At 40.0% G+C, this 20,963-nt stretch overlaps 1 protein-coding gene across 2 annotated transcripts; it reads right to left on the bottom strand.

The window, feature by feature from the left end:
- Positions 1-443: 443 nt before the first annotated feature.
- pals1b (protein associated with LIN7 1, MAGUK p55 family member b) lies at positions 444-19,272 on the bottom strand. 2 transcript variants are annotated; one of them, XM_074685928.1, is made up of 14 exons: positions 19,043-19,272; positions 15,159-15,627; positions 14,471-14,679; positions 10,055-10,132; positions 7,135-7,254; positions 6,389-6,550; positions 6,171-6,248; positions 5,882-6,065; positions 3,404-3,472; positions 3,197-3,268; positions 2,449-2,610; positions 2,107-2,309; positions 1,773-1,883; positions 444-1,585 (listed from the first exon to the last, which is right to left on the bottom strand). In XM_074685928.1, the coding sequence occupies exons 2-14, from the start codon at positions 15,481-15,483 to the stop codon at positions 1,409-1,411; spliced, it is 1,950 nt and encodes a 649-aa protein (XP_074542029.1). In that variant the 5' UTR covers positions 15,484-15,627; positions 19,043-19,272; the 3' UTR covers positions 444-1,408. The 2 variants fall into 2 exon arrangements, with proteins under 2 accessions (XP_074542029.1, XP_074542030.1); XM_074685929.1 differs by having other exon boundaries at positions 7,135-7,242.
- Between the last annotated feature and the right edge of the window lie 1,691 nt (positions 19,273-20,963).

The following is a 20,963-nucleotide window of genomic DNA, read 5'->3' as shown; positions in this document are numbered from 1 at the left end:
CTGCCTTAACAGGCATTAATAATGACAAAAAAAATCTTTAGGTTATACAGAGCCGTTCATAGGAAAAGTCAGTCTCATACTACAAAAAATATGTCAGTGGTGCTACTTGTCTATTTGCTGATTAACATGTGTAAGTAGTACTTTATGGAAATTATATAGATGGAACAGATAAATCTAGATTACTTTAGCAGTTTATAAAGCGATATGAGTTTCAATTTTATTTTCTTCAATTCAAACACTTCTCACAGAAGATTTAATCAGGCTGTCTCACAAAAACACAGGTACTGAAAAAGAATGACTGAACACCCTCTGCTCTTCACAGTATTGACAGTACTCCATACTGTCAATACTGGTTAGAATTAAAAAGCAATATGATTAATAATATGTAATTTATTTAATACTTTGTCAATTTTTAAAATTTTTAGATCAAAACTTTAATTTTTACTTTTTGAGGCACATTTTTTTGTCTTAAAAATAAGGTGGCTAAGTTTCAGCCTCATGTTGTTGAACCTCTTACGAGTAGACTCCCTAAATGTTTTTGATGTAACACCAGTTGAATCAGCTGTGTGAAAAGAATGCAGTCAGATTTCAATTGTTCCTGTATGTATCTGATTTTATTTACACTGACTTTGTGCTTGTGTTTCAAAGTACCCTGGAAAGAAGTAACACTGTATTTGGTAGATTAACACTAAACAATGGGACTCTTTTTGGTACAACTCTGGTTAAAAAAAAAAAAACACTAACAAGAACTTTCAGGAGTACTTTTGCAGCATGGTAAACTGAAAGTTATGATAACCTGCTAGAAAATAAAACCTTAAGATTGAGGTTTGTATGACAGAAGACAACACAAAGTAACACTGACTCTGGTGTAGAGGACACAGCAGGTTCTACTTGAAGACTGGAAGAATTTAACCTGCAGCTACTTTAAGTCTGATGCATCTCTTCTGTTTGTACCTGAACAGTTTAAAGCAGTAAACCATTTCATATCTGTGACATTATCACCCACATAAGTGGGTTAACTGTTGAACATATCACACAAAAAATTGTAATAATAAAATATTTGATCATTTCAGCTAGAAAATATGTATTTACAATTATAAATAACTAATAAGAGAATAGAAATGTTTCTATTTATCTGATAAATGACTTTGCATAAAAGCTGAAATCAACAAGAAACTTCTTAAAACAAAGGAAAAACAAACAAATACACAAACACAACAAAACAGAAATGCAAGAAAAGTGAGTCCGTCCCTCAGCTCCTCTGTAAACACGGGAAATGTGCAAGTGAGATTCAGTGACCATCGGGAATGTCCAGCTTTCTTTTTTTCCCCCAGTCTGAAGCAACATTCACAGTCGCTTGTCTTGTCTTTTCACCTCCTCTCCCTCCCTGAGTTTCTCCCTGTGACCTCTAGCACAGCCAGGAGGTGGGCACCCACTGTGGCTCAGTGTCCAGCTTGTCTATCAGCCGGCGCAGCTCGTGGAAGGCCTGCTCTGGGTCCCCGTTTACAATAGTTGCATCAAAGAAGTGGCCGAAGTTGTGCTCCATCTCACGGGCCTTTTCGGTGACTTCCTTCAGATCTTCAGGCTGTGCGGAGATGACGAGCAGAGAGTGGTGACTTATTCAAAATAACAGTATTGTATCTAAATTTCAAATTCATGTTGCTTGACCACAGATAAAATAACTTAAAATTTTCTGAAGATTGTTTGCTTGAAGAGTATTTCATTTTTAAGATTTCTTCATGTTGGGTTGAAATACTAAGTTGAAAGTCTACCTTTGGTGTTTTCCCTTCTGTGGCCAGCAGGGTGCGTAGTCGTTCCTGAGAAGGAGGAGCGATGAAGATGACATAGGGCTTAAGATTGGAGGACCTCAGCACTCGCAGTGACTAATGAGAGGGAAAAAAAACAGGGACAGAAAAATATGAAGCTGGAAGGAAGACGAAAACAAAGTGTTTACTGACTCCTCAATGATTTCTAAATCAGGCAGCACACCAAGATTTACGTCTAAGATAAAAAGGCCTAATTATAATCCAGCTAAAAAGGCTTTTTAATTAACATATCTGACAATAACAATATTGAGAACTTGTTGCAGACTGCTTCGTTTCCTACCCTGGTGTGGAGACAGAGCAGACAGATGCGTCCAGAGTTGATGACATGTCGAACTGAGTCAGTACTGGTGCCGTACAAGTTCTTCTCAAACTCCCCAGACTCAATGAACTTTCCTGCCGCCAAGTCGGCTTCAAAACTAGGCCGGCTCACAAAGTGGTACTCCCGTCCTTTCCGCTCATGTATTCTTGAGTTTCTGGTTGTGTCTGAACCAAGATGAACAGAACAGTTTAATCCATATCTACATCCACCCTCTTTCTGTTTCTGAGTGCAGGAAATATAAAATGTTTGACTTTGACAAGACAGCTGTAACGATTTCACCTCCCAAGTCCCCTTCAAACTCACGTGGAACAGCAACAGCAAACTTGTCAGGCTCAATAGACAAAAGTCTCCGACGCAGCTCATCGTGGCCGCTGTTTGTTGGACCGATCAGAGCAATGGGCCGTTTACGATTGGCCGGTTGGTGGTAGAGCGACATCTCCTCATAGGTCAGGATGTCATCATACTCTGAAGAGACATTTGTGTTTGAGAGTTAACGTACAATCCGACAGCACTAAATCCTGTCAGGGCATCTGTTTCGTAACTGACGTTGACCTTTGACCTCACTCTGGTGTTGGAAAAATAAGAAACACTTATGGTGCTTGATGAGAGTGAGTTTGTGCATTAGTTTCATTTCACACTCTCACCTTTTAAACCTTCAAATGCCCTTAAAGTGACCTCCCCAGCAGTTTTTGTCTGTCTGAGTACTTGTGTTTTTCTGCGTGTAGACCAATAGCAGCAAAGGTCTCTTCAAGCCATTTAGACACCTGCTGGGCACCTGTTGGTGTTTCTTCTGATCCGTCTGTTTGCACAGGACTAATCTGACCAGTGACACATCAAGTCTGCTCAAGCTGCCGCCAGAGTAACAAGACCTGTTAACTTCAGCTAACATGTGATTAACACTGTCCGATGAGCAATTCAATGAAAGGAGACAACAGTTTCTGCTAGTTTCTGTAGCAAACAAGGAGTGGCTAAATTTTCAGGTTTGTTATCATCTCAGACGGCGCTGATCCTGAGATGCGGAGAGAAGAAAAAGGGAAAGTAGATATTTTACCAGCGTTTCTGTTCAAAGTAGCTGTGCTCTTCTTCCTCTGCTTCTTGCTTTTCTTGGCATACCAGTGCTTCCCTGGAGAAACAAGACACAAAACATTCACTATTTATAGGAGAGATTTTCTTTGAACTTTGTTTCAAGACAAATTTGATTATAAGGAGGGTCAGGGTCAGGTCAATCAAATGTTTATTTTAAAGTATTAGAGCTCACCTTGATGCTCCCGACTCCTGTCTGTGATGGTTTTCTTTAAGGACTCTCTCTGCTGCTGGAAGCTTTTTCCTTCAAAAAGAGCCAAAGTGGATTGAAACAGATTAGCTAAACAACACAGTAAAGATACACATATCCAGCAAAACTTTGATTTTAAAAACCTTTTTTTATTTCGAAATGAAAATTTACAGACATTTGAGCTTGTAGAGCCTGTACAGTCACCTCTCTGCACGTGCAGAGAAACAGAGCTAAAGAAAGTCCTACTTTCTATTTTACAGGTTTACTCTCTTCCAGCCACAACAGGGCTGTAATCACAAACAAGGTGTAAGGTGTTTGTTTTAATCTCCTTGATGTGCCAGGTGGGTGGTGTTACCTGCCAGGTCTGCTATGCCAAGTAAGTTGTTAGTCACAGATAACTTTAAAGCATTTTACTGTGACTGTATCCACTTGGCAGTTTGTCAAATGCAGACCTGGACAGATTGTTCATTATTGATCAGGAGACAAAAACTATGAGGTATTTATTCACATTTGAGCTGTTGCTCAGATGTTGAAGAAGGTGTATGCATTCAGGACTGAAGGGGCCTTAGGGCCTGACTGTGTAGATGGTTGTTACGAGAATATGGCTCATGTCTGTAGGGAGACAGCTTTAATACATTCCATAACAGCACTGAAAAAAACAACTTTTAAAATAATCAGATTTTTCAAAAAGTATTTCTAAACTATAGTTTGAATCAAGAGTACGTGACAATGATGCACAAACTGAGAAAATTTAGAGATTGACATCATTTGCCTGATGCAAGGGTGGAGCAACATAAGACACCTGAATTGTGTCAGAGGGACGCGGCAACAATAACACAAACTTATTTCTGCACAATATCAACCTTTTCTCATTGTAACATGCTCTTGGTTACAGTTTTTAATTAGCTGCTACTGGTAACCAGAAGAACTGGGGTAGCATGTTAATGTGTAAAATTTTGGTGTAGGTTAAATAGGAAAATACTCCAACAGAGGTAATAAACAATAAAAACCAAAACAATTTCTGCATTATTAATTCATTTTGTTTTTAGCTTGTTAGTCTCCATAAATACTGAAAAACTTTTTTTTTAACAAATTCATACAAAAAAGCATTAACTTGAATGTTTTACACTTCATTTTATCTCTTCATTGAGAAAAACCTAGTCTTTCTTGGACAGGTGCATTGAAATCTGGATGAATTTTTGAGGTGTCAGATAAAAGGTGGCCATCAGGGATGAAGAATCCTTATATGGATTTGCTGAACGTCTTCACTTATTGCTGTTCACACAGGGTTCACATGCACAAGTGGGTCCATACGGAAATAATGTAAACGTCACTCTTTTCAGAATAAAAGCAACACAGTTGAATTGTATGCATTGAAATTTTTTTTTTTTTTTAAATGCTCTAATTTATGATTGACCTCACGCTGGCCAGATAGGGACGGCTGAAAGGGTTTGATATGGCCCTTGGGCTGTTATTTGCCAAGATTTGGCTTAAACCCTTATCCAATAAGCATGTTTTTCTACAATAAAATATAATTTGTTCTGATTTTGATATTATTATGTTTCTTTTCCTCAATAGGCTGATATTAGGGACGATAAGTGACTTATACTGAGATTAAACTGATAAACCATTCTATGACTGTTTTTGAGTCGTTTTGTCAACAACTCCATTATTTTGTCTTCATGTTTTTATTGTGACAAACACTTTGTTACTTTGCTCTGTTAAAGGTGCAAGGCTACATAAACCTTACTTACATATTTACTTTTTGACCTTATGCTAAATACAGATGACCTTACCAACAGACATCAGTTCTTAGTACAAAATGATTTTTTTTTTTCAAAAACGTTCTCAGCTTAAATTGTTTTCTAGCTTAAAAGAGTCGACGCTCTGAAAAGAATGAGAATATTCAGGCAAGAAGTAAAAAAAAATTATGCAGAAGGACGCAAATCTGCTGTAGCTGAGTTCTCTATACTGTTTGTATATAATCATAATACAAATAAAAACCTTTATTTACATAGCACTTTTTAAAACAAAGTTAAAAAGTGCTTTACATCATAAAAGCAACCAGTAAAAAGAAATAGAAGAGAAGAAGTTAAAGAGAGGTAAAAGAGAAATGTGAGGAAAAATATTAGAATATATAAAAGACCAATAACCAGCACTAAAAGAAAGGAAAACATCTGTAAAAATAAAAACATTAAGGATTAAAACAATTAAAACAACAAAGGATAAAAAATCTAAAAGGATTTAAAATACTGCCCATGAAACTGTCAGTTAAGAATAAAATTAAAAAAAAAATAAATGACATGTATATGACATGTCATCTGTACACAAATGAAAAGACTGTGATACTTCAAAATATCTGATATCTCCCTCATTTATTTTAGAATAAAGTCATCTTTTCATCTGCCGTATGTTCCCGAGTGACAAACTAAGTATTAATATGAAGTCTTGGTCTGGTTGTACCTGGTATAAGTCCAGCTAGAAGCTGGTTTTCCTCGTCTCCATCCCTGTACGCCTGCCACCAGTTGGGGTCGTCCTGGCTGATGACGTGGAGGATGTCTCCCTTGTGGAAGGACAGGCCGAGCTCCCGACATGGCACGAAGGGGTCATCAGAGGGGTCATAGTCGAAGTAAGCTCGCACATGAATCTGCGGACGGGGTGCAGAAAGTCAAGGTTAGCCTTGCAGGCATGCAGACAGGCCTTGTCACACACACGCACACACACCCACTGACTCACGCAATTAGAGACTTACCACAGTCTGTCTGTGAGGGGCAGGTTTAATCTGAGAGCTCGGGATGAGGAGAAAGGTCAGAGTGCCGTGCATTTGTTGCTGATGAGAGAGAGAGGAGCATAGATTAAACATTACAGGATTGTTCAGGTACAGTATGTTATTAGGTTTACAGCAATAAGCTTTGTTGACACTGCACTCATTACTGTGAACAGAGAGCCACGGTGAAGCCTGCTGCTCACCAGTAAGTCGTGGACTTCGTTGATGTGTTTCCCTCTGATAGAGACCCCGTTGATCTCCAGGATCTCGTCCCCCTCACTCAGAAGGCCGCTGCTCTCCGCCGCTCCGCCTTTCACCACTCGACTCACCACCACGCTTTCCATGTCGTTACGTACTGTCGCACCCTGACGACCACATAGACGCAGAGCAAAAATCTCTCAAATGACAGCGAACAGAGGAGAAGGACAAACAACAGCTTGAAGACAAGGGGACATGTCATCCCTACACACACAGTGAACAGCATCAATGTTTTCAGATGGAGCGCTCCACTGACAGGCGTTTTTCTGCTCTGCTGGTTTGTGGGTACACTGACAGTGGCAAACTAACATGATAAATGTGATCGCTGGAGCATGTAAGGGCTGAGTGTGGAGGCTGTTGTGCTGGACATAAACACATAAGATGCAATCAATAAACAACAACATGGATGCTTGAGGATAAAGTTTGTCTCAAAGGCTTTTTTTTTCAACCCATTTCAGCAAACAGATGATTCCTGTTTGTCCAATTCATTGTTAATTATGATGCTGTTTGGATGCAAAGACATCCCAGTTTCTCCTTTCAGAGCAAATTTTGACAAGATCACAAGACATTAGGCACAATATTAAAAGCTATGGTATAAATTATAGAGCAGTGAAAGAGTGGAATAAGCAGCTTACACACTGCAATAACATAGTGTCTAAGTAGTGACTGATAAAGTCCAGCAGTGTCTCACCAGTGGGGTGTCACGGGCCTTTTCCAGCCGCACCAGTTTCACAGTCTCACCAAGATACTGGGTCACATTTTCTTCCCCCATTTCCTGCACTGCCACACCGTCATGAGCCTGCATCAGTGCCTGCCCCAATACACAAACACAGACACAAATAGAGACACAGACATACAGAAATAGACATACAGGACACAAACAGGGACAGAAAAATAAAGCAGGAGGCAGTGTGAGATGGAGAATGGCTGCAGCAAAGCTTCAGTGCAAAGATTCAGCCTTTTTTTGTTTGCTTTCAAATGACAGCTTAAAAACAAATCTGTATTTCTAAAGTTCAGAATAAAATCATAAAAGAGTCTGTGGATACTGAACTCATTCCAAGCATGCACCTGCTACTAGAAGCCTTCCTTTCTTCTCATCTTTTTTTAACAAGACCAGTCAGCCAACCCATCACTGAGCCAGGAATAAAACCCAGACTGCTCCTTCACATCATTTAACGTGACAAGCGCTCCATACCACACAATTAATAACCGTCGCTCTAAATTAGTTCCTCTGTCCTGCAGCAGAGGGGACCTGAGACAGCGGAGGCTGGCTAAGCTTCGTTGTACACACAATCCGTCTTAATCTCCCGCAGCGTTTAAGAGTCAGGATCCACCGCCATCAATCATCAGACACTTTTGGCTCCCCCCCGCTCCTGAGCAAACTGTGTCCAAGAAAACGGTGAAAGGGAAAACGGGAGAACCTCATGCATCTACCTGTCGTTTGCAGTTGTTCATCTGCGTGGATTACATTGTGACTCGCGTGATCCTCGCCTCCCTGCAGAGATACCAACATAATCTGTTTCTCTTTCTGTGCCACAAGGTTGGCGCTCTGCCCATCAGGCCGCCCCCGCTGGATGTAAGATCCAGCGCAGTAGAGGGTTAACAAAGCAATGGGTTGATCATCATCTGACCCCTCTGGTGCTCCCATCAGGGTATTACACCATAAAAGAAGAGACGTTTATCTGAGCTCTATGCTCACCTTGCTGCTTTGCAGGAGGGTCATTCATGTACAGCTGAAACAATTCCTCGAATGATTCGAGGTACTCGATTACAAAAACTACTCGAGTAATTTTCTCCGCCTCGAGGAATCGTTTAATTCAAAAAAAGATCAAAGAGTGGTATTTCAAATAGAGCTGACGCCATATTAAGAGAGTTTTCAGACCCCTCAAGCTACCTCTTATACAAAATAGCAACGAGCAACAAATCTAGTTTCTTTTCTGGAGTTTGGAGACTAATGGGTCATTCTAGGAAGCGGGTGCCATTTGGGTCCGCAACATTTGATGAGATGTACAAGGCACAAAAAATGTGTCAAAGTGTGTTTACAAATTTTGGAGCTGCCAAAGCAAGTGCTGTTATTGACATGCTGTATCAGAAAATTCTATTTCTTTAAGAGAAAAATTTTCATTTGAAAAATAACTGCTCTTTAATTAAACAAAAATGTATTTTATCCGATTACTCGATTAATCGATGGGATTTTCAGTAGAATACTCGAATACTAAAATATTTAATAGCTGCAGCCCTACATTCATGCTTATTCAACTCGTGAAGAGTAGCTGGATAGCAAGAAAACAATCAGGGTGCTTTTTAATGCTGAAATATTAAACAGATGCAAAATTAGGTAACCAAATTTAAAAGTGCAAGATGAGGCTAGCAGTCCAGATGTTGCTTTAGCCTGTTTCTTTTTTCACACATAAACATTAACCTCGAGCTAAAAGCTAAACTAATATTATAAACACCACATTACAAAAGCAAAACAACCATTACCTGCAGCAACATGTAATGCATAACCAAAATCTTTACATATCTCACTGCTTATGTATTTCAAATTAAAGACAAAGAAAGTGACAGCACACACTGATCATACATTTCCATTGGCAGGAGAGCTGACCCTCATTACAACCTCATTTACATAAAGACCTTTATTGAGACCCAACATATTCATCTTTAGACAAAATACAGACCAGCTGACCTTGAACTAGAAAAGCACTCAGAGAAAGCAGACCTCTGCCAAGCAACACATATACTCCCTTTCAGCAGACTGTCTGCTACAATTTGGTGTTAGTTGCAGGTTTGTACCATAATTTGTTACCTGACAGTGCTGAAAATTATGATGACCCAGTTCATATTTCATACTCCAGATCTTAGCATCTGGATTGTACTTTTACATCTGCGAGAAATCACAGAAACATTATCTCCTATTGTTTCGCAAAGTAATCCGGCCATTTATCATGGAGTTGTACATATGGTGAAAATGGCTTATCTCACAATGATGAAGAATCCTTTAAAAAAAAATTGGATCCAGACGGTGATCCGGATCACCTCCAAAATTTAATCACTTTTTCTTTATCCCATTTTGAAAATTTCCTGAAAATTTCATCAAGATCCGTTTGTTACTTTTTGAGTTATGTTGTTCACAAACAAACAAACTCTCCCAAAACATTAACTTCCTTAGCGGAGGTAATATGTCATAAAGATAAAGACAGAATCTCTCCAGCTTGAATGTCCTTGAGCAAACCAATACATGAATGCAAACCCAGACCCAAACACAAACATGTTATGACTTCACAAATTCATGACGGAGTAATCCAATCATTGAGTCTGAATTCACCCTGTATATGTAAACATATGACAGACTAAGGTTAATGACTCTGTCCTTCAGCTCATCTTGAGCTCAAACTCTTTTAATCACCTTTTTTTCTCTCATATTAAGAATCTATTGACTTATTGAACCCTGACATTCACTTCCAGGTCGGCAGGTGCAGAATATAATTACCCTGTTGCAAGAACAGTACATCATAATAACATTTCCTGGATTCCAATTATTAAAGAACTAGATATTAGCTCATCTATTCAGCAGAATAAATGATGTGAAGTCCCATCTGACATCTGACCTGAAGATGAGGATTGGTGAGCAGAGCCTGGAGCTCCAGACCCTCCTTCTGTTGGCTGGACTGCAGAATCTTCTGGACCTGAATACAGTCACAGAAACACAATCAGAACTACGGTGAACAGTCCGACAGCAACTAGTGGCTACAAACAGGGTGATTAATTACAAAATGAAAGTCTAAACTCAACTGGATTAGACGTGTGCTCATTGAGTCGACTAAACGATTATTGGAGATTTACTCAGCACAGATTTATAATCCCATAAAAAATGTTACACAGTCCCACTAGATATATTTCTATTTTGTTTTGTATAGCTTTTAGATGCTGTAACAAAGTTCTAGGTTTCACCTTCATATCAAGGTTTAAAGAATGTTAAATTAGTACTAGTATCAGATCTGTATCGTAATGGCTGATACCAAAGTCCAGGTATTTGTATCGGAACTAAAAGTCAGATTGATGCACATGGTCCTGACGCTGAAGTCATCTGATATTGTTCACCAGCAGATCTGTGATCCTCTTTTCAGAATTTCCATTCCTTTCCGGTTAGTCAAAATGTATTGAAATTAGATGATAAAAAATCGATGATAAATCTTTACCTTTGTAGCTTTTACATTTGGGGTTATTGGATCCAAAGTCATGGCAAGAATAGAGCCTTTTCACCAAATTTTCACAGACCCGAATAAAATGTGCTTTGATTCAGATTTAAACCTAACGCTGCCTGTATCCTTTGTCTTAAACACTGACATTCTGACATTTACACACAATTCAGTGTGTGAAAGTGAAGAAGGATACAGGTGTTGAACTTGCTCTTGTGCTCACTTATGCATGTGAGAAACCAAATGCAACTCCTTGAATGTTATCCGGATTTCCACAGAAGATATTGTTGGTGATTTTTCTATTTCAAGGTTGCTAAAACAACCAGATTTTCCTCTGTCTCATAGCAAACTATTAACCGCTCTGAAATCCATTGTAAAGCATATTTAAGGAGGAAATTGATCACTAACCACAGCATTAATTTTGTAGTGCTAGCCAAATGTTCTGATTATTTATCAGCATCTGAAGGCTGTATTTAATGAAAGCTGTCTTGAAATTTTCACGACATGAGCTCAGTCTGACACACTGGTGATGAGATAACCGACTGAAGGTCCTCTAAGTGTGTAAATACTGATAAAACATATGTGAGTTAATAGGGATAGAGGTCATCTGAATATGAGCAGACTAAATAGTTAGCTGACTCACATCTGGGTTTTATATTTCTAAAAGAAAGGTGCCTGACATTCACTCTGCTGTGAAGCAGCTTATTGATTGCTGTTACACTTTGGGGAAAAAACTATTAACAGCACACAGCAGGATCTATTCTTGTCATGTGAGGATGACGTGAGACTGTTCTTGTATCTGAACCCACAAACTTTGATAACGCCGTTTTAAAAATGTGCACTTCACACAGCTTTTCCACTAAGCTCAGTGTTTATTCCTTTTCCTCTGTGCATTGCTCTGTTTTAATCACCGGGTCTTGTGTTGTCACAAGGTGGGAGGATGTTATTGTCTGTGGCTTGGACTGTGTACTGAATCATGACAGCAGGCATTTTGGTTTTCTGTTACTCTTCCTCTTTCTTTCTCCCCATCTCCTCTTTGGGGCTTAGTTTATCCATTACACTAATCGAAGCTCTTGCTAACAAGGTGACGCACTTTCCCCTCCCCCCCTCCAGCAGCACTCCACCACGGCCCACACTCCTAAGCTGCTGGAGTTTCTTTTTCTGGCTGCCCAGATCCCTGCCTCCTTCCTGCGGTGTGTTGCACCAAGGGGCCTGCCGGGAGATTAGTGTACCCAGCAGCCAATCTGAGTGCCACACAGCACAGCCACTTAGTTTAGTCACACTGCAGCTCAAACTCTTTCACGTTGTTAAGCGCTTCGGGAACCGTGCCTTGTGGGTGAGCGCGCACACTGGAGCACTGTACGCAGGGGGACAGCATGTTGCGCGTGCATGAAGTGTGAAGGAAAACAGATAATATCCTCCAGCCTCTCCATCCCCAAACTCCTCCTGAAACTGCAGTAGTGCTGCTTTTTGTCCTCTGCATGAACTCCACACAGCTTGTAGCAGGCAGCTTCTTAAAAAACAACTTATTTTAGACTCTTACACATCTAGCCATCAGCTAAAACTCACACTGCACCAGTCTGACTGAGCTACTTTACACTTATTTAAGTGCCACCTTTCAAAAGTTGACACTAATCCTAATGAAATGCCCATTGTGGGTGTAGCCTGTCATCCCTCTATTGGGCTTCTACCATATTTATAGCAAAGCATTTCTGGCTTCCTGTGTTGTCACAAGCACAGGGCTGTGTGTGACAGGCTGCATTAAAACACTGACAGTGTAGACACCCAGCTCTGCAGGGACACGAGTCAATTACTGTCGCTTTGCTTCAGTGGAGACAAACTAGCTTGTTTCATGTCAACGAGGAAGTTAGGTGTGGCACTTCTCCTCACTTCTCCCACCCACCCACCCACCCACACCTGAGTGCTGAGATTGTTTCTTGCTTTCTGTCGCTCTCTCTCTAACAGGGCTCTGGGGTCGGCACTGTCAGCTGGAATCAGATCAAACCAAAGGAACACTAAACCACAGATTTGTATGTTGCTTTTCTTCTTCCTTTTTCCATCCCAAATTCAAAGCATCTACCCATTTTTTTTTTTTTTACATTCCTGCCTGTTTTCTACCTTATCAAATTTGAATGCATGGCCTGGATCCAACAAATCCCCCACTTTTGTTTTTGCTCACCTTGTTATCCGCAAGACAATTTACGTTTCATAATTAACCAGACCAGCATGGCTGTCTTTGGGGCAGCTTTGTTGAATTAATCATTACCGCAAGCAAAGATTTTTTAATGCTTGGTTGGATTTTGTTCAGATGCTTTTCATGCTGCCTTTGCACACAGGCATAGCTGAGTCCAACTTTCAATCATCTTTGTGCCTCTATTTACCACAAGCTGGAGATAACTAGGGATAGACCGATTATCGGCCAGGCCGATTATCGGAGCCGATATTTGGCATTTTGGGGCATATTGGCATCGGCCTTTTTTGTAATCCGATAGCGGATAAGAAACCAATTTAAAACTGTGTTGTTTCAGCTTTGATGAAGCTGCACCGCTGTCTGCAGTCACTTCACGGCCCCCAGTACAGTCCCACCCACAGTACCATCTGATTGGTTATATGCAGAGCTAGGGATGCACGATTTTATCAGCACAATATCGGTATCGGCTGATAAAAGTTTAAAACACGTTTATCGGTATCGGCAGATATGAAAATTTCTGCCAATAATCACAGCCGATAAGGTGCTATTCAGTTAGGATTATTATTATTTTCCATCTGAAATATAAGCTCCTTAAATAAGATGTAGCACTTCATTTATTTGCACTGCAGAGCTCTGTGTCTGTCACCAGGTTGTTACAGTAGCTCTAAAATAATCAAATGCAACTTGGTTAAGTTTAAACATGCATTGAACATTTAAAGTTCATGTGATCTAAAGAAATTATTTTTCTGTATTTCAATACTGAATGTCTTGAGTTTGAAAAAATAATACATTTCTTATTTATGGTAAAATCAAATGTTTTTCTGTCTTGTTTTATGTGTGTTTCTTAAACAAATAAGACTGTCACAATTACAGTAACATATAAATTCCAGTACAGGATAGACTTAGCTTTTTTTACAGTGAAAAAAACAACAAACTTGTGATTATCGGTATCGGCCAAAAGGGGTTTCGATATATCGGCTTATCGGATATCAGCAAAAATCCAATATCGTGCATCCCTATGCAGAGCCATGGCTTGGGTAACAGCCAATCAGTAGCAAAGGCTTTGCGCAACACACAACATAGATGTTTCAAAGGTAAGTTAAGGCAGCAGACTCTCCTGAAATTGTAATAAACTTCCAGTCCTGTGTAACTCACAAGAAATGTTACTGGAAAACTCAATTTTTTCAATTTATTTAACCTTTATTTAACCAGATGAAATAATAAACAAGTAAAAAAAGTAAACATAAGCAACAGCTCTGCTCACTGACAGTTTCTTCAGGCGATAAAGGCATTTGAACGCAGTTAAGTGGTGAAATTTGTATTGTTCAAAATTTTTATGCTGATATTTTCACTTTGACTGCAAATTCATATCGGCTTCAAATATCAGTTATCGGCCTCCTTGCCTACCAATACTTGGTATCGGTATTTGCCCTAAAAAATCCATATCGTCTATCTCTAGCGATAACTGTCCACTTCAACTGGTTTTGTGGCATGATTTTGGACAGCTGAAATGTAAAGGAAGTATTCACTCTTTTGGTAACAAGTAAAGCTAAGATTACAACAAAATCGTTAGATCTAGGAAATCTCAAAGTAAAGATTGCTCTCATAGAACTGTGTTTATATTTTGTTTGTACCTCCTGGCAGAGATCCTCTGCCTGTGCCGTGAGTGGTAAGTTGGGACTGACTCTGCTCATCTGCTGGGATACAGCGCAGTACAGGGTGTAGGCACTCCTGAAGTCCTCCTTGGCAACAAACCGCATCAACATGTCTACGTCCTGCTGGCTCTGAGTGTCAGACAGTATGTGTGAGGCCCACTTCAGAGCCTGCAGCAACTCCACCAGGTCTGCAAGAGAGGTAGAGATGATTAAGGTGACATGAAAGAACAGAATAGTTCAACTTCTCTGAAATTTTGTGACTGTTTTAACATCTTGTTAAATTTAACTAAAAAAAGACTAAGCTTGTTTTTAGAATATATGCTCAATATTGCGACCAAACTCTTCAGGACCCTTAACTGGGGACCTAAATCCGTTAAGGGCTCTGCTCTCATTAGTCAAGTGTTATAAGATACTAAATACTTTGAGTAAAAGTGGGGGCAGCCTTTCATCCATCACCCTCCCCCACTTACACCTTGGTAGTCTGCAGCCTCAATAGTTATTGTTTTAGCCCCCCACTGTTTCACTGAATTTGTGTAAGACCTTACAACTCCCTTTCTTATACAGGGTCAAAACTCCTCCCCTCCTTTGTATCACTCTTTCCTCCATTCTGAGACCTCTGTGACCTCTTCAACACCCTCTGACTCCTCCTGTCCTCCTCTAAACTCACCAGCTACAGGATCCTGGGAACATGTGTCTTTGGCCTTTTCTTTTTCCTCGAAGGTAGGATTGTCAATGCCTGACTTTGGGTTTTGCGACAGCTTCTTGAGCCTCAATGAAGCGTTGGGGTCGATGTCGTGCTTCCCCCGACCCTCCTCCTCTCTCCTCTTCCTCAGCTCCTCCTGATAGTGCTGGATCCTCTCCATTTTTGAACCGCCGTGTGACGCTTTGACGGGGTTGCCGTCCTCCCCCGGACAGTCTACAGCCCTCTCTCTGTGGCTCTTGGCCTGACCAGAGCCCTCTTGGACAAAACCGTTCATATGAGACGTAATCATCTCTGCTGCAGCACTTTGAGCAAGCAGTGTTTGCTGAGATCTGGCAAAAAGTTACGAGGCACCGGTGCTGACACTGCTGGAGTCAGAAGCCATGACGCATCAACCAAAGATGTAGATGATACGTTGTTTCCGTCATTGGTTGTCCTGAAATACAAAAAGAGTTTGTTATTTCAACCCCTTCTTATTGATTTAACTTTCAACATTTCTTTTCTTTCTACTGAGATAAAATCAGTCTGAGCTGCTTCCCTCTAGTGGATAAAGCCATTTGTGGTTCTCGTGCCTGGCTCTTATTAGCTTTGTCAAGATCAGAATAAATTCAGCTTGGTGATCTCATACTTTATCTGATGTCGTCCAGCAGCCTTGTGTTGACACAGATCCTATACATGCCGTTGTTCTTCTATTCACGGTAAGCTTATTTAGAAACTTAAACTTGTTTTACATCTACCCTGCTGTGGATCACGGTTAACATATGATCCTTTGTCCTCTCATTCATCACCCTACTAATCTAACTCTTAACATGGAAAGCTCTCTAACCTCGGTCATCTGAAATCCCTTCAGTTCAGCCTCATCCAGCCCTTTGCTTGACACACCTGTCCCCAGTTGCCCCAGTCTTTCAAACAGCTCAACTAAATATCCATCTGTCACCTTTGAGCAGACACCCAAATAAAATTATTGCATTTGAATCCCTGACACGCAACTGATACTACTATGTCTGTCACTTTTGCGAGAGAATTGGATTATAATCTATTTTAAGAGTGCTACCTGCATTAATCCGGATTGGCAAACTTGGTAGTATGACAAGGTGAAGCTCACACGGAAATTTCATTCAGGCAAAAAGCCTCAGATGGAAAATCACTGTTAGAATTTTTCCAACTGTAATGCAAAAACTGCCACTAAGTGAGGAGAGGGAGCTGTTAATACAGGCAAACAGCAGGAATAGACGTCTAGAAAGATACAAGCATGTCTTCACCTTTCATATAATGACATTAGCCTCTGTTTAATACCATGCAGAGGCTTAGGCAGGGCTCTGTCTTTCGCCCAAACTGATTTGGCTTTGATGGTGCTGGCTTGACAAATGCCTGTGATAGCTGTTCAGACACAGACATCAGAAATGCCTTCGCTAAGTGCATCAAATATCATAAATGCACTGTTTTGCTACCTAATTCTTTAGTACCCTTTTTTTCCTTTTCAACACACTAGCTGCCATGAAAAAAAGAAAACCAAACTAACCTTTCATCTTGCAGAACAGAAAAGAAGAACTATCTGCAGGTGCATATCATACAGTTCTATGCTAGCTGTGAGTGACACAGTCCCCATGACCAGCAAAATGTTAGCATTAAGCATTTACCCATCACACATAAATATACGGTACTTATTTGAGTCAGATAAAGAAAAACTACAAGCATTCCAAATGAAGCAGTTTTAATTAAAATATCAGGCTTTCTGCAACTGTTATCACTGGATTAGAGCTGAAACGATTCCTCGAATGATTCGAGGTACTCGATTACAAAAATTACTCGAGTAATTTTCTCCGCCTTGAGGAATTGTTTAATATTAAATTTCAAATAGAGCTGAGGCCATATTAAGAGAGTTTTCAGACCCCTCAAACTACCTCTTATACAAAATAGCAACTAGCAACAAATCTAGCTTCTTTTCTGGAGTTTGGAGACTAATGGGTCATTCTACGAAACAGGTGCCATTTGGGTCCACAACATGTGTACAAGGCACAAGAAATGTGTCAAAGTGTGTTTACAGATTTTGGAGCTGCCAAAGCAAGTGCTCTTATTGACATGCTGTATCAGAAAATTCTAATTCTCATAGAGAAAAATTTTCATTTGAAAAATAACTGCTCTTTAACTAAACAAAAATGTATTTTATCCGATTACTCGATTAATCGATGGAATTTTCAGTAGACTACTGGAATACTAAAACATTGGATAGCTGCAGCCCTACACTGGATACCAGCGGGCTGCAAGCTGAGCTACATCTGATATTAGCTCAGCTTGCTTTCAGGTTAGGATTTATGCAGCTCTTTCAGCAAAGACCATACCACTACAGTGGCCTTCATATGACACATATACAGGGGAAACAAATAAGGTTGTTGAAATAATGTTCTGTTTTCTCCAGTGTTTGTATTGGATTTGGTTTAGCAGGGAATAAATAGCACCTGAACATTTCAACTGGCATATTTCCTGGAAGCAAAGGAGCAAAAGGTTAAACATCACTTTGTCACTCAGAGCAACCTTTGAGGCTCATGTCATACAGTCAGTAATACGCACAAGTCACATTGTACCTCCTGACAGCCCTCCCCCTCTTCTACCTACTTCCCACAGCTAATTACGTCTGGCAGGTCTATCCCTTCCCAGCTCTTGGTCCAAGCTCCCAAACCCCTCCCCTGCTGGAGTATTTAGCTCCGTTTAGAAAGGCGCTGTACGGCCGACAAACAGCAGAGTCTGCCAGCGGGCCATCTGTTCCTGTGGGCTTAATTAAGCCTGGAATCCTACTCTAGAGCTAAGTGGCCACAACAGAACTGGGAAGGATGCTGGGGAGAGGCAGAGGGAACTGGGTAGAGTGGTGGGAATGAATGAACATACACACATCCATATGTAAACAAAGGAAAGACAAGAGTTGAATGGTACAAAGCTTAGGGACAGTGCAGGATTGCCTAGATTAAAAACCAAAAACCAACCTAATTTCAGCTAGTGATTCCATGTGATGTCCAATTAGCTTCCACTGTCCAATTAACTTAAGAGGGATAATGTACTAATTTCTACCACATTTTACATTGCATACCAACATAATAACAACCTGTCCTGCATCTCAGATGGAACTTTCTGAATTGATGAGTAAAATTGCTGATGTCTGATTTGTTGCTGTTACTTGATTTACATGCAAAACAACCCTTCACCAGCATTAGTGTTTATCCTGCAGGATCAAACCACCATGGGGAGATTTAGTCACCAAGGGTCATGAGAAATAGTTGAGAAATCCTCTAAAATAAAACAAGTGGTGGGTTTGCACATACCTCTTCAACTCAGGGCTAATCTGGTATACTAATCACAACATCTCATTCACCTTTAAGGCGTCCTTAAATTAACCATTCCTTTGTAACGACTACAGAAAAATCCCACAATGGTTTCATGATCCCTGAGGTGGCTTAACATAGAGCATTCTCGTATACAGGGTTACATATGATTAAGTTACAACAAATCTGAATATTAAACTGTTTCATTAAAGTTTACACACAAACCTCGATTTTAGTCGCATAAAAAGAGGATATTTTTGTATCCAAACTGGGTAATCAAGCTAATATAGACACATTTGAGTCAGAGTCAGTGCAACAAAGTCTTCACAAAACGTAGGAACCTGTCTGTTTTCAATCAACTTAAAAGAAAAGCACAGTGGAGCCCAGAAGACCTCAAAGTAAAGTCGACAAACGCAGTGCTTGTAATTTTATCTTGTACTGACCTAACGATACCAAAGAAATTAGCTTAGTAGCCTGGCACCGCTAACTGCGCAGCTAACGGGAGCTGTCCCGAGACAAACTACGTGTACTCACCGATAAAAAGACAGCAAACTGAGAGAGTCTGGGTAATCAGCGGTTATTCCTTTATAATCCTGAGCTGTAAAAACATATGTATGATTCCAAAAGGGGAGTTTTAAAGTCTTTCTCCTTCTATCCTCTCTTCTGGGACCGCGTTCAGCCCCTGCACAGATTTCAGGGCAGGCACAGTCGGGACACTTGTGGCCATTGCTGAGAGACTTGCAGTGTTTTCAGTCGTCTCCCTGGCAACATTACGGCTCTACAGCGCCCCCTGTCCGACAGACAAGTGACAATCACAACTCCGCGCCAAAACTGTGGTCTGCATTAAACCCTGGATTGAAAGTTTACCTGAAAAAATAACAGTTTAATCTTCCATAATAATTGATCAGATAGTTTATGAATTAAAATATATTGTTTATTTGTGGTGAAAAAAGGCCTGTTTAAAGATCCTACATTTGATTTTAGTCAGTAAGAGTACAATCACAAAGGCAGCCAGACAGACCAAATAAAATTGTGGCGTACTCTGATGTGTAAGTCAAATGTTTATCCATGAGCCAATCCAAGGACATTGGCTTTATCCACTTTTTGTAAAAAAAAAAAAAAAAAAAAGAAAAGAAAAAAAAAAAGTAGATCCTTAGCAGGCTTTCTGAAATGTTTCACTGCCACAATATTACATGTCCTTTTCTGATGTCTACCTCAATGTGGTGACATAAATGTTGTGACAATAGGTTTTCTCCCTGGTTACGTTGTTTTTATTAGTGAGACAATGAATTGCTGTGAATCTCATTAAATCTCAACATAGTACTTTCACAAGTCATTAATTGGCCAAAGTGGCCATTTTTCGCATCGTTGTCTTTTTTTTCAAGCAAATTCCAGTAATTTTAATAATACACAGTTTTACATTGAGAATGCAACATTTTGATGCCACAAAAGGAGCTAGCTATGAGCCCCTTTCAAGCTGCTTAATATTAAAAAAAAACCAAGTCTGACAAAAAAGTACACCTGTAAATCATCGCAGTTATTTTTCTAGTTGCTTTTAGTTGCCAGCTAACCATGAGGTTAGAGTGACTGCTTCTGCTTTGTCGCACAGAAAATGCTCATGTCTCATCTATTGAGCAGTCTTTCAGTGAGTAATTATGTTCAGTTTGATTTAACCTAAAAACACATTAAAAAGTTACAAGTTTAACTTTATTTCCTTCAGTTTTGCCTGATGCAGACTTTGCATTATCAGTAACAAAACCAACATGCATGATTACACTAATGGCTTTTAGATAAAAAAGAACCTCTTTGATAAAAAATAAAGTACAACTCAAAATAAAAGCTGAGTACCAGTGTGTTCATTTATCATTAAACATGCACCTATTGCACTTGAGGACATGAAAAATTTGCAGTTACTCTCTGCAGTCATCTTCTCTCTGATCCCCTTACGTTCCACACATTTTCCACACATTCACAGAGATGAATTTAACTAAGTTCTTGTCACAGCTCTATTAATCATCACCGGCTAATGGGATCTTCTGTCATTTCACCTTGCAGAGCAGAACAGAAACTGTCTAATCTCATGCAGCCTCAGAAATATCTACACCAAAGCCTGAAGCAGCCTTTTTTTCTGCTGTATTTCTATTAAGTTAATCCTTTCTGACACCTTTGTGCTTAACCTCTTTTCTTCATTAGGCTTTCTGCTGCCAGCTACGGATGCTTAAATACTTACCTTCCTAGAAAGAGAGACGGTAAAAACCCTTCTTTCTCTGATGCGTTACATTCCAACTCAGCACTTTCCTCTTTGTTTCTCTGCAGAGCAGCAGTGGAAGAATACCTTGGATACTACTTCTACCATGAGCACATAAAGTAACATTTCATTGCTGAAGCTAGTCACATCGCATGTCTTAGTCCGGAGGTTCTTAATCTAGATGTTGGGCCTCCTCCAAGGGGTCAC

Source organism: Halichoeres trimaculatus, unplaced genomic scaffold (genome assembly GCF_033239565.1).
Source record: "Halichoeres trimaculatus isolate MK-OKI-2021-1 unplaced genomic scaffold, fHalTri1.1 fHalTri1_scaffold_13, whole genome shotgun sequence".
NCBI lineage: Eukaryota > Metazoa > Chordata > Actinopteri > Labriformes > Labridae > Halichoeres > Halichoeres trimaculatus.
Note: the sequence above shows the minus strand (reverse complement) of the source record. Positions and strands in the feature narration are given on the sequence as shown.

What these genes read in the sequence shown, in the direction of transcription:
- pals1b (XM_074685928.1), bottom strand. Translation starts at nt 15,483, where the DNA reads ATGATTACGTCTCATATGAACGGTTTTGTCCAAGAGGGCTCTGGTCAG. An exon ending in ACGAAGTCCACGACTTACTG is followed by an intron (nt 6,249 to 6,388) that starts GTGAGCAGCAGG and finishes CTCTCTCATCAG; the next exon opens with CAACAAATGCACGGCACTCT. An exon ending in TACTTTGAACAGAAACGCTG is followed by an intron (nt 2,611 to 3,196) that starts GTAAAATATCTA and finishes ATGTCTCTTCAG; the next exon opens with AGTATGATGACATCCTGACC.